At 52.6% G+C, this 13,674-nt stretch overlaps 1 protein-coding gene across 3 annotated transcripts in view; it reads left to right on the plus strand.

The window, feature by feature from the left end:
- LOC119963342 overlaps window positions 1-13,674 on the plus strand; it is a 320,297-nt gene that overhangs the window by 41,490 nt on the left and 265,133 nt on the right. For 2 of the 3 annotated variants that reach the window (XM_038792342.1, XM_038792344.1), the window contains exon 6: window positions 2,220-2,534. The exons of the other annotated variant lie outside the window; for it this stretch is intronic. In XM_038792342.1, the coding sequence (XP_038648270.1) occupies window positions 2,220-2,534 (315 nt within the window). The remainder of the gene's footprint in view (window positions 1-2,219; window positions 2,535-13,674) is intronic. 3 annotated transcript variants of the gene reach the window in all.

Consider the following 13,674-nt stretch of genomic DNA (forward strand, 5'->3'; position numbering starts at 1 on the left):
AATTAGAGAGACCCCCACCAGAAGCTTCCTAATTAGAGGAGCCAGCACCTGAGACCTCCCATAAGAAAGACCCCTGCCTGGAAGCACCCCATAAGAGAGACCGCTTTCTGGAAGCTAGAGAGCAAGCCAGACAGAGGCAGTGAAGAAATCACTGCTGTAAAACTCATCTGTGCAAAAACACCTGCTGGCGCAGGCAGAGGAAACAGCGCCTGTCAATTCCTGCAAAGAGAAAACCAATCAGCTGGATTTAAACCCCCTCAACTTTAATGTTTATGTTATGCAGGGCATTAATGAGACAGCATCTTGAATAATGGTCGCGATTCTCCGAAATGGAGACTAAGTGTTTGCACCGTTGTGAACGCCGTTGCGTTTCACGACGGCGCAAAACGGGCGGGGGGACAACCGATTTGTCCCCACAGGGGGCCAGCATGGCGCTGGAGCGGTTCATACCGCTCCAGCCTTACATCTCTCCGTGGACTGGGGGCGGCACCAACCTGCACATGCGCAGTGGCGAAGCGCCAACCGACACATGCGCAGTAGACTCGTGGAACGCTCCGGCCCCGATGCAACATGGCTCAGAGGTTCTGGGGCCGGAAGCGGAACAAAGTAGGCCCGGGGGGGGGGGGGGGGGGGGGGGGGGGGGAGAGAGGCCAGCCTGCCGATTGGTGAGCCCCGATCGCGGGCCAGACCCCATCAGAGGCCATCCCCAGTGAAGGAGCACTTTTCCCTGCCGCACAGGCTGCCCCTGACCCTTCGCGCAGAGTTCCCACCGGCAGCGACTGGGGTGAACGACGCCGGCGGGACTCTGCTGTTTCCGCGCGGCCGCTCGGCTCACCCGGACCAGAGAATCGGCGGCCTGGCCGCGGACATAGCCCCGCGACCAGCGCCGCGCCAAATGCGCTGGTGCAAATGGCACCAATTCTCCGGCACCTCGGAGAATCGCGCGCTGGCGTCGGGGCACGGTTGCGCCGATTCTCCGACCCGGCGCGGGGCTGTGAGAATCGCGCCCCGTGTGTGCAGTTAAGGCCTCTTTATTTAAGGAAGGATGTAATGTGTTGCAGGTGGGTTCAGAGGAGGTTTCCTGGACTGATACCTGGAATGGGCAAAATGACTTATGAGAATAGTTGGACAGGCTGTTCTTGTTTCCACTAGAGTTTAGAAAAGTGAGCGGTGACTTGATTGAAGTACATATGATCCTGAACGGTATTGACAAGGTGGAAGGAAACTGAAAAGATGTTTCCTCTTGTGGGCGAGTCTCGAACTGTTTTAAAATTAGGAGTCGTCCTTCTATGACAGAAATTAGGAGAATTTTTTTCTCTGGGTTTGTGTGACTTTGGGACTCTGCCTCACTGGGAAGCGGGCTCACTGAATATTTTTCAGGCAGATATATAGGTTCTGGTTATGCAAACAAAATCAAGGTCGATAAGAATGTGGAACTTGAAAACTGAATGGATCAACCATGATCTTATTGAATGTGGAGCCGAGGGGCTGAATGACCTACGTCTGCTCCTGTTTTGTGTGTTTGTATATATTGGAAGAAATGTATAGTGGTCCTCACAGAGCATTGTGGCAAAAAGCAGCCAGCAGAGTTAGCTTGGAAAGTTGTGGGAAGACAGTTGTACATCTGCCAGAAATCCGAAGAAGGACCTGAGATATCTCAGTCGTGAGGCTGGTAATGAATCCTCAATCCAATCCCCCAACTGCTGCATGACTTCCTCCCACGCTCAATGATCTTCCAATCTGGATTCTCATTGTTTGATGTGGCCCTGCCATTTGTGAAGTCTCTTGAAGGCACTCTCCCTCCCTCCCAGCGAACCAAGGACTAGAGAAAAATAACTAGGTGTGCTCATGGCAAGTACTGATGCTGCCTGTGTAGAGTTCAACCCCTCCCCTTCACTCACAGTATACCAGAGTCAGAACAAAAAGAAAAATGGCTGCGCATATCATGGGGCCTCGGAGTTGGTACCAGCGCTTTCCTGGCAGTCTCCCCTCAACAGTTTCCATTGCTGCCTGAGAGCTTGCAGTCTCAATTGCTCATCCTGTCACTCCACCCTGTGTCACGACCCCCAGTTTGGGAACCGCTGGACTTGAAGCTGTAACCTTCTGATCTAAAGCCAACAATGCTGGCACTAAGCCACGTGGACTATAGTATGACTATAGGAGATGGCTGGAATTGGAAAGTGGATAATGATGAGCTCTTTGTGTTTGTTTTGTTCCAGGAACAGGATTGGTGAGACTGGAAGATGGAGATGATATCTGTGGTGGAAGAGTGGCGATTTTTCACAATTCTGTTTGGGGGACGATTTGCAGCGATTTCTGGGACCGATATGATGCACAAGCGGTGTGTCGGCAGCTCAATTGTGGGACGGCAATCCAGGCTACCACTGGAGCATCCTTTGGGCAGGGCAGCGGCCCAATCTGGTTAAATGAAGTACTCTGTGATGGGAGTGAGCCAAGACTCAGTCAATGTGTGGCGGCACCCTGGGGCGAGAATAACTGTCGGCATAGCGAGGATGCTGGAGTTCAATGTTCAGGTAACTGTGTGTTAACCCATTAATAATTGGTGCTGTCAGGCTGGAGATCTCACAGTCACATAGTATTGGATGAGGGAACAATTCCAGGCATGTGCATAGTTGGTTGATTTTGTCCATTGTGGTGCAGAACCTTGTATGCACACAGAACAGAAATTACACTGAAGGCTAGAAAAGACCCCGAGAGAGAGAAATTCCTCCGAGGCTAGAAGAGACTCCAGAGAGAGGTGATCTGGATCTCGCCCTCGCTGGGTGATTCACATATTTAAGTGACCCATTAGGCTCATTTAAATATGTTGACACCCAAATCTCCCAAGGCCCAGAAACGTGGACCAGATGTAACCGCACCTGGGGGGGTGGGGGGCTTCTCCCAAGCCATTGGACGCCCCCGGGTGGTCGGGCTCTGGGCAGGGTGGTACCCTGGCACCTGGGCATCTTGGCACTGCCAGCCTGGCACTTAAGTGCTGTCACCTGTGCACTGCCAGGATGCCAGGTGTCACTGCCAGGCTGGCAGGGGCACTTACAGGGTGCACAGTTGGTAGTGCCAGATTGCCCATTCAAGGGATTGGGCGAGTGGGTGCCCCGTTCTTAAGAGGTGGAGTGAGTAGGGGCTCGAGGACCCTCTAAGAAGTAAGTTGGGGCAGTGTGGGGGGGGGGGGGGGGGGCTTCGGAAGCTGCGGTGGGGATTCTGAGGGAGCGGTCGAGAGATCGGGGCAGCATTTAAAAATAGCATGGCAGGACACCGGTGAGGTAGAGGAGAAGGATTCCCCACTAGTTTATGGAGTCATGGACCAGATGTGGTCTGCAAAGGAGAGATTGTTGGGCAAAGAAAGGACTGAAGTCTGCAGCACAGGAAAGCATGGCAGAGGCTCAGGGACTCACATTCCCGGCCCAGTGGTCAACGGAGCAGCTGGTAAAATTCCTTCAGGAGAGCTTCGTCAAGCAAAGACATGAATATCTGGACCCGATTAATATGGGGATTGACTGGGTGGAGCAAAGATTGGAAGCCCAGGGACTGGTGATCAAGAAGGTGAAAGAGACGATGGCTGAACACGAGGACCAGCTAACCGCGATGGCGGCGGAGATGGATCTGATGAGGGACCACCAGAAAAAGTTGCAGAAGAAGGTGGAGGATCTGGACAAGAGGTCGCACAGGCAGAATTTGAGGATCATTGGCCTCCCAGAGGGCATCGATGGATCGGATGCAGGGGCATACGTGGCGTGTATGTTCGAGAAGCTGCTGGGTGAAGGTGCGTTTACTCGACCCTTGCAAGTGGACATGGCACACAGAGCACTTGCGAGGAAGCCGCGGATGAATTGAGCCGCTGAGGGCGATGATGGTACGAATGCACCGATTCCTGGATAAGGAACAGATCTTGAGGTGGGCCAGGCAGTTGAGAAGCTGTAAATGGGAAAATAATGAGCTGCGCATTTACCAGGACCTGGGTGCGGAACTGGCCAAAAGAAGGGCAAGCTTCAACAAAGTTAAATCTGCCCTCTTAAAGAGGGGGGTGAAGTGCGGCATGTTGTTCCCCGGTCATTTGTGGGTCACTTACGGGGGTCAAGAACATTATTTTGGATCACCGGATGAAGCAATGAACTTTATTAAGGACATGGAACTGGCAGGTGATGGAGGATATTGAACTTGGGGACGAGTAATTCTGTGACTACATTGCTAAAATTTATTTTATTTTTGGGCTGTGTATATAGTGTTTTCGTACCAATTTTTGGGCCGTTGCTCAGTTTTGTACGCGGGTTAACTTTGCTGTTGTGGGGAGATGATGGGTGGAATTTTCTACTTTGTGTTTGTTGGGGATTGTTAGGTTTTGCATATGTATGTTTGAGTGGAGGAAGGGAGAACAATAGGGGGTAGGATGCTCGGCACATGGGCGGGGCTACTAGGCTAGCTGGGTGGCCTAGCTCATGGAAGCGCAGTGGGGGCTAGCAGATGACTAGTTTGATATGAGGGGTTGGGGTTGTTGTTTTGTTAGTGGAGGGAGGGGGTGGGAGGGGGTAATTGTTCTGCTGACAGGGGAGGGACTGGCACCGGGAGACAAATTGGGGGTCGAGGATGGTGGGCACCCGAGGGCGGACCTGAGGAGGCACAGGACGGACGTGAGCTGGAGGCTGGCCTAAGAAGGGCGATGGTTGGGGGGGTGGGAGGGGGGGGGGGGGGGGTGTCCACCCTCCAGGCTGATCAGATGGAATGCGAGGGGCTGAATGGGCCGTTCATGAGGGCTCATGTGTTTGCGCATTTGAAGAGGTTGAAGGCGGATGTGGCAATGTTACAAGAGGCACACCTGAGAGTGATGGATCAGACTCGGCTTAGGAAGGGGTAGGTTGGGCAGGCATTTCATTCGGGGCTAGACTCTAAAACTAGGGAGGTTGCAATCTTGATCAATAAACGGGTGTCATTTGAGGTAGGAAATATAGTGGCGGACTCAGGGGATAGGTTTATCATGGTGAGTGGGAAGCTGGAGAGGATGCCGGTGGTATTAATGAATATTTACGCACCAAATTGGGACGCGCGGAATTTATGAGGCGGGTGTTAGGGAAGATTCCGGACCTGGATTTGCATATGTTGATCATGGGGGGGGGGATCTTCAATACGGTCATTGATCTGAGGTTGGATCGGTCAAGTTCAAGGACAGGGAGGGTGCCAGCCGTGGCGAAAGAGCTCAAGGGGTTTATGGAACAGATTGTGGGGGGGTGTAGACCCAGGGAGGTTTGGACGGCCAAGACCGAAGTTTTCTTTTTTTCCCCACGTACGCAAAGTGTACTCCCGGATTGATTCTTTTCATTTCGAACAGGGCTTTGCTGGCGGGGCTGATGTATGCTGAGTACTCGGCCATTGTCATGTCGTGCCATGCCCCATACTGGGTGGATTTATGGGTGAGCAAGGAGGGGGGGTCAGCGCCCGCAATGGAGATTGGATGTAGGACTGTTAGCAGATGGGGGTGTGTGCGAATGGGTGAGGGAGGCCACCCAGAACTATTTGGAATTAAATGATATAGGGGAAGTTTCGGCAGCAGCGGTATGGGAAGTGCTGAAGGCAGTGGTTAGCGGGGAGCTAATCTTGATACGGGCTCATAGGAAGAAGGTGGAGCGGGCAGAGATGGATAGGCTGGTTAGGGAGATATTCCAGGTGGACAGAAGGTATTCTGAAGCATCGGTGGCTGTTGAAGGAGCGGCAAAAGCAGCAGACGGAGTTTGGTCTGTTATCCACGGGAAGGTGGTGGGGCAGTTGAGGAAGGTGAGGCGGGGAGCGGTATATGAGAACGGGGAGAAGGCCAGTAGGATGCTAGCACACCAGCTAAGAAAAAGGGAGGTGGTCAGGAAGATAGGAAGAGTGAAGGACAGAGGGGGAAACACGGTCTTGGACCCAGCGGGGGTGAATGGGGTGTTCAAGTAGTTTTATTGTCGGCTGTATGAGTCGGAACCCCCAGCTGGGGTGGAGGGGATGAGGCAGTTTTTGGGAGGGTTGGAGTTTCCAAAGGTGGAGGAAGGGTTGGTGGAGGGGTTGGGACCCCCGATCTGGATTGTAGAAGTAGTAGAGGGATTGGAGGCCATGCAGTCGGGTCAGGCCCCGGGACTGGACGGATACCCAGTGGAATTTTACAAGAGGTTTTCTGGGATGCTGGGCCCGCTGCTGGTGAGGGCATTTAATGAGGCAAGGGAGCCGGGTGCCCTTCCTCCAACAATGTCACAGGCTTCGATCTCATTGATCCTGAAGCGGGAGAAGGACCCAGTGCAATGCGGGCCATATAGACCAATCTCCCTACTGAATGTCGATGCAAAATTGCTGGTCAAAATTTTGGCCTCGAGGATAGAGGACTGTGTTCTGGGGGTGATAGGGGAAGACCAGACAGGGTTTGTTAAAAACCGTCAGCTAATGGCCAACGCTAGAAGGCTCCTGAATATGATCATAATGCCCTCCGAAGAGAGGGAGGCAGAGGTAGTGGTCACTAAGGATATGGAGAAGGCCTTCAACTGGGTGGAATGGAATTATTTGTGGGAGGTCCTGGGACGGTTTGGGCAGGGCTTTATTGATTGGTTCGGTTGCTGTACCAGGCACCAGTGGCGAATGTACGGATGAACTGGGTGAGTTCAGACTACTTTAGACTGCACTGGGGGATAAGGCAAGGATGTCCCCTCTCCCCACTGTGTTTTCCTTGGCTATCGAGCCATTGGCGATGGCGCTGAGAGCGTCAAAGGACTGGAAGGGGCTAGTCCGGGGGGGGAGGGGTGGGACACAGGGTCTTGCTATATGCAGATGACCTACTCCAATATATTTATGTCCCGTTAGGTGGGATGGGGGAGATTATGCGGATCTTAGAGGAATTTGGCCGGTTCTCAGGGTACAAATTGAATATGGGTAAAAGTGAGGTTTTTGTGATCCAGGCGAGGGGGCAGGAGAGGAGACTGGGGGAGTTTGAATTGCCAGGAAGGAATGTGTTTCGATATCTACAGGTAAGGATTTTGCACGAAGGCAGGTTTCGACCTTTCCGCTTCTACTGCCAGAGGGAATACAGGACAAGGTAGTTTCTAGAACGGGGGTGGGGGAAGGGCAGGTATCGGAAATCTACAAAGAACTTATGGAGTTGGAGGAAACCCAGATAGGTGAGGTAAAACATAAATGGGAAGATGACTGGGTAAGGAGGTAGAGGCGGAATTGTGAGAGTCAACGCATCCTCATCATGTGTCAGGCTCAACCTGATACAATTCAAGGTGGTTCACCGGACATACATGACAGCCTGGAAGAGCAGGTTTTTTGGGGCGGAGGACAGGTTTGTGAGGTGTGCAGGTGGGCCTGCAAACCATGTCCACATGTTTTAGGCATGTCCAAAACTTAGGGGATACTGGCAGGGAGCTGCGGATGTCATGTCCACGGTACTAAAACGAGATTGGCGCCAAGTCCAGAGGTGGCGATTTTTTGGACTGTCGGAAGATCCGGGAATCCAGGGGGCAAGACAGGCTGACGTTTTGGCCTTTGCCTCCTTGGTAGCCCGGAGACGGATATTGCCAGCGTGTAGGGAATCAGGGGTATGGGTTAGTGACATGGCGGGTTTCTTAGACTTGAGAAAATTAAGTTCGCCCCGAGAGGATAAATGTTAGGTTTCATTGGGAGGTGGCTGCTGTTTATCGATTTCTTCGGAGAAAACTAAACGGTCAGCAGATTCAATTCAATAAGTGGGGAGTAGGGGGGAGTTGAGCTATTTTTTTTGTCTAGATTAGATGGTAACAGTGGAAAATGGAGGGATGTGTTATGCATTGAACTATGTTTATATTTGTATTTGTATCTTTTATTGTTATAAAACCATAAATGCCTCAATAACATTTTATAAAAAAAGTAGTGTGGCGCTAACAATTGCAGTCAAAGACGAGAGACAAGTTCAATCGAGGCTTTATTGCTGTGTGATGCTATTCCTCCGGCTGCAATTGAAGACTAGAGCCTGAGTGACTCACGCACTCCCTGTGGGCGGAGCTAGCCGGCAGGGGCTTACCGGAGGAACCTGTATTACAGGTACAGCCATACATCCCCCTACTGCAAGTATGCATATCTACAGTGGTTATCACCACATTCACCCCCTGTAAAAAATGAGTCCAGCGTGGGTGACGTGTAACTATGATACAAAGGATGATATATTTACAAAAGGGTCCAAACAAAGAAAACCAAGAGTCCATCCGGTCAGCAGGTTACAGGTTGAGCCGAACCGGCGGTCGAATGTTCCGCTGTGATCGGCGTAGCTGTGGTGGCGATGTCGGTGCAGGTGCTGGCGGTGTTGGTGCTGGCTGCTGGCGGGATGACTCCGAGAGCGAGCCAAAATCTTCCGTGTCCTCCAGTGGGCAGGGGGACGAGGGATGGACCTGGTGGGGATGAATAGGGGGGCGCCGGGGAAAAGGAGGGTGGCGCCGGGGGGGGGGGGGGGGGGGGGAAGGGGCGTGGGCATGGGATCGGCACCTGAGGGAGCCAGGTCCCGGAGCGAGACTGTGTCATGGCGGCCGTCGGGGAACTCCACGCAGGCACACAGAGGGTTGGCGTGGAGAAGGCGTACTTTGTCCACCAGGGGTTCCGCCTTGTGCCGGACATGCCTACGGAGAAGGACTGGGCCCGGAGTCGTGAGCCACGTTGGGAGCGACACCCCGGATGTAGATTTCCTAGGGAAGGCAAAAACATGTTCATGGGGTGTATTGTTAGTTGCGGTGCACAGTAGTGACTGAATGGAATGGAGCGCGTCAGGGAGGACCTGCTGCCAGCGAGCGGCTGGGAGGTTCCTGGATCGTAGGGCCAGCTGGACGGCCCTCCATACCGTCCCATTCTCCCTCTCTACCTGCCCGTTTCCCCGGGGGTTGTAGCTGGTCGTCCTGCTGGAGGCGATACCCCTGCTGAGCAGGCACTGACGCAGCTCATCACTCATGAACGAGGATCCCCTGTTACTGTGGATGTAGTCGGGGAAACCGAGCAGAACGAAAATGGAATCCAGGGCCTTGATGACGGTGGCAGACGTCATATCCGGGCATGGGTTGGCGAAGGGGAACCTAGAAAATTAATCGACCACAGTAAGGATGTAGGTGTTGCGGTCGGTGGAGGGGAGGGGCCCTTTGAAGTCCACGCTGAGGCGCTCAAAGGGGCGGGACGCTTTCACCAGGCGCGCGATCTGGCCGGTAGAAGTGCGGCTTGCACTCGGCACAGACCTGGCAGTCTCTGGTGACTGTCCGTACTTCCTCGACGGAGTAGGGCAGATTGCGAGCTTTGATTAGATGGTACCGAGTGACCCCCGGATGGCAAAGGCTCTTGTGCAAGGCACGGAGCTGGTTCACTTGTGCGCTGGCACATGTACCTCGGGAGAGGGCGTCTGGGGCTCGTTGAGCTTGCCGGGGCGATACAAGATCTCGTAGTTAAAGGTGGAGAGCTCGATTCTCCACCGCAAGATTTTGTCATTATCGATCTTGCCCCGCTGCGTGTTGTTGAACATAAAGGCTACCGACCATTGGTCAGTGAGGAGAGTGAATCTCCTGCCAGCCAGGTAATGCCTCCAGTTACGCACCGCTTCAACGATTGCCTGGGCCTCCTTTTCAACAGAGGAATTTCGGAGGCGTGGAGGGTGCGTGAAAAGAATGTCACGGGTCTGCCTGCCTGATTCAGCGTGGCGGCAAGTGTGACATGTGAAGCGTCGCTTTTTACTGGGACGGCCACGTGCTCCAGGAGTCGATGAGGCAGGAGGTCACGTGGCCGTTGACCAGCACCGATGTGTTAGAGGGTGCCAGGTTGCGAGGACGAGCATAACGGAGGCGAGTAGCGGGTGATCAGTAGTCAAGTCAGATGAGTCTGACGAGGAGCGGTAGCGACCTGTGTCCCGTCGCCCCGTCCCGGGAGGACAAAATGGCGGCATCTGGAGTACCTGTGTGGGAGAAGATGGCGGCGGATAAAATGGCGGCGCCCATGGAGCGCACATTGTGGGGTCGGGACAAAATGGCGGCGCCCATAGAACGCACATGGCGGTGGGGGATGAAGATGGCGGCGCCCATGGAGCGCACGTGGCAGGGGCGGCGAAAGATGGCGGCGGCCACTGATCACACGTGGGGTCGGGGGAAGCGGACGGAAGGGCCCATTGTGCGATCGGCTGAGGCGAGGGGAACGGGGGCACGATAGCGGCAACCATCCGGGACTGATACACCGCTGCAAAGTGGCCTTTCGTGCCACAAGCTTTGCAGGTCGCGGTGCGGGCCGGGCAGCGTTGGCAGGGGTGCTTCTGCTGACCGCAGAAGTAACAGTGGGGACCCCCAGGGAGTGCGGTGTGGCGAGCAGCGTAGGCGTAGTGCGCGGGGTCGGCTGCTGGGGGGGCGGTTGCGGGGTCCACGAGGGGTAGGACGGGTGGGCCTGGGGGGCCGTTTGCGGGGTCCACGACGGGTAGGACGGCAAGCGGAGTAGATTCGCGCACTACGGGAGGTGGCCGTCATGGAAAGCGCCAGAGTCTTTGTGGCCACGAGGTCGAGGGCGGACCCTTCCAGCAGTCGTTGCCAGATGGGGTCCGATGCAATGCCTGTGACAAAGGCATCGCGCATGAGTAAGTCTGAATGTTCCGTGGCTGTGAGGGCCCGGCAATCGCAGTCTCGTACCAGAGGTATAAGGGCCCTCCAGAAGTCCTTAATCGACTCACCCGGCTGCTGGACGCGAGTAGAGAGTTGATGCCTCGCAAACAGGGTGTTTGTCGACTGTGCATAGTTCTCCTTGAGCAGTTCCATTGCTCTGGTGTAGTCAGTCACATCTCGAATTAACGGAAAGACACTGGAGCTAAGTCTCAAGTACAGGAGTTGCTTTTTCTGAGCCTCCGTCGGGGGAGGGTCCGCTGAAGAGATGTAGACCTCGAAAACTGCAAGCCAGTGAACAAAGTCTTTCCTGGCGTGAGGCGACTGCGGATCCAGTTGCAGATGGTCAGGCTTGATTCTGATGTCCATGGTGAACGGAAAATCACACAGCAATAAATTGTGGCACTAACAATTGCAGTCAATGACGAGAGACAAGTTCAATCGAGGCTTTATTGCTGTGTGATGCTATTCCTCCGGCTGCAACTGAAGACTAGAGACTGAGTGACTCACACGCATATTTATACACAAGCTCCCTGTGGGCGGAGCTAGCCGGCAGGAGCTTACCGGAGGAACCTGTATTACAGGTACAGCCATACATCCCCCTACTGCAAGTATGCATATCTACAGTGGTTATCACCACAAGTAGCATGAGAGGCATAGACAGGGTGGATAGCCAGAGGCTTTTTCCAGGGGTTGGAAGTGTCAATTACATGGAGGCACAGGTTCAAGGTGAGAGGGGAAAGTTTAAGGGAGACGTGCGGGGTATGTTTTTCACGCAGAGAGTGGTGGGTGCCTGGAACCCGCTGCCAGAGGATTTGGTGGAAGCAGGCACATTACCAACATTTAAGAAGCATCTGGATGGGTACATGAATAGGGAGGAAATAGAGGTATATGGACCGGGTAAGTTTTTTTATTTAGTTAGGGCATCATAATCGTCACAGGCCTTTTCCTGTGCTGCACTTTTCTTTGTTCTTTCTAAACTAAAGCAGATAATGAAACCATGAGTAGCACAATTACAGAACTAAAACAAGTTAAAACTTCACTGGAGCCAACTTGCCAATGGGGAAACTAAAGTGAAGGACAACTTTCTGTTACAGACAAAGAACAGACAGAAATAAGATCAGGAACTGTAAATTTGACACTGAAGACCAAGGCACTGGATGTCTCAGATATGCTGAAAACCATTGAGTTAAATGACAAGATTCATAAACTAGCAAAACGACTTGGCAAAATGCAACAGCAAACAAATGTTTGGCTGAAGTTGTGAGACAAATGGAAATTAAAGTTCCATTGGTAAAGAAAGCGTGTACATCCAGCAAGAACCTGACAGATATCATGGAAAAGGAAAATTTGAGTCCACTCGAGGAATGAACTGAGTGTACCTTCCCTGTGGAAGGAATGGGACAAACCTTCAGGCCAAAATACTGCCAGCAAGATCTTCTGGCCCCAGTGATAGTGATCTCCCACACTGTGTTCTCCAGCAGTGATAGTGCGGAGCATTCAAAACCCCATAGATATCAGCAGGATCCTGAAGATCCTGCCACCGGCCAATGACTGGTTAGATAGAATTTACAGTGCAGAAGGAGGCCATTCGGCCCATCGAGTCTGCACCAGCTCTTGGAAAGAGCACCCTACCCAAGGTCAACACCTCCACCCTATCCCCATAACCCAGTAACCCCACCCAACACGAAAGGCACTTTTGGACACTCAGGGCAATTTATCATGGCCAATCCACCTAACCTGCACATCTTTGGACTGTGGGAGGAAACCGGAGCACCCGGAGGAAACCCACGCACACACGGGGAGGATATGCAGACTCCGCACAGACAGTGACCCAAGCCGGAATCGAACCTGGGACCCTGGAGCTGTGAAGCAATTGCGCTATCCACAATACTACCGTGCTTCCCTTAAACTGTGCTGTCCCCAGTGAAGGAAAATATGCCGGAGGGGGATGGGGAAATCCCGCCACAAACAGGCAAGTTGTTGACATAGAAACACAACTCGAAGGAGTGAAAAACATGAATCAAATGGAGCTTGCAAAATACTAGAAATGCAGAGTAAAGCTAGCATTCCTCCCAATGTCACAGACTGAGATTTGGAAGAACTGTCAAGTTTCAAGCCCATCTGAATTCATCAAGTCAGAGAATTGAGATGGGGAAGCAGGAATAGCAAGTACAAATTGAATTGTAATAGTCTGCAGAAGGGAAGAAAGTTTTTTTTAGCTAACAAAGGGGGATTTGTGGTGTTGGCTGCTTGCCAATGTAAGGTAAAGATGCTTGGCAGAACAAGGGTTGAATGAGTCTGCAAAATAACAGCGCTCATGGCATGTTAGAATCACATAGTCAAAGACTCTGGAAGAGAAGAGTCTAGAAATAGAACTTGTGCATGCTGGTTCATGCAGGTGTGCTTGTGTGTCAACAGGTCTGCTTGTGTGTCAACAGGTGTGTTTGTGCAACTACAGGTGTGCTTGTGTGTCTGCAGGTGTGCTTGTGTGTCTGCACGTGTGTTTGTATGTTTGCAGGTGTGTTTGTGTGTCTGCACGTGTGTTTGTGTGTCTGCAGGTGAGCTTGTGTCTCTGCAGGTATGTTTGTGTGTCTGCAGGTGAGCTTGTGTCTCTGCAGGTATGTTTGTGTGTCTGCAGGTGCGCTTGTGTGTCTGCAGGTGTGCTTGTATGTCTGCAGATTTTATTCTACATCTATAGGTTTGCCTGTGTCTAGGGGTGTGCTTCTTTGTGCGGGGCTCCTTGTGTGTCTACAGGTATGCTTATGCATCTACAGCTGTGCTTGTGTGTCTGCACGTGTGCTTGTGTGCCTGCAGGTGTTCTTCTGTGTCTGCAAGTGTGCTTGTGCATCTACAGGTGTGTTTGGGTTTTTACAGGTGTGCTAGTCTGTCTGCAGGTGTGCTTGTGTGTCTGCAGGTATGCTTCTGATTTACAGGTGCGGTTTTGTGTCTGCAGGCTTGCTTGTGTGACACAGGTGTACTATAGTGTAGTAATCCACGGGAGGCAGGAGTTCCGTCACCACATCAATATTTATTTACAATAACGATATTA

Source organism: Scyliorhinus canicula, chromosome 3 (genome assembly GCF_902713615.1).
Source record: "Scyliorhinus canicula chromosome 3, sScyCan1.1, whole genome shotgun sequence".
NCBI classification, from domain to species: domain Eukaryota; kingdom Metazoa; phylum Chordata; class Chondrichthyes; order Carcharhiniformes; family Scyliorhinidae; genus Scyliorhinus; species Scyliorhinus canicula.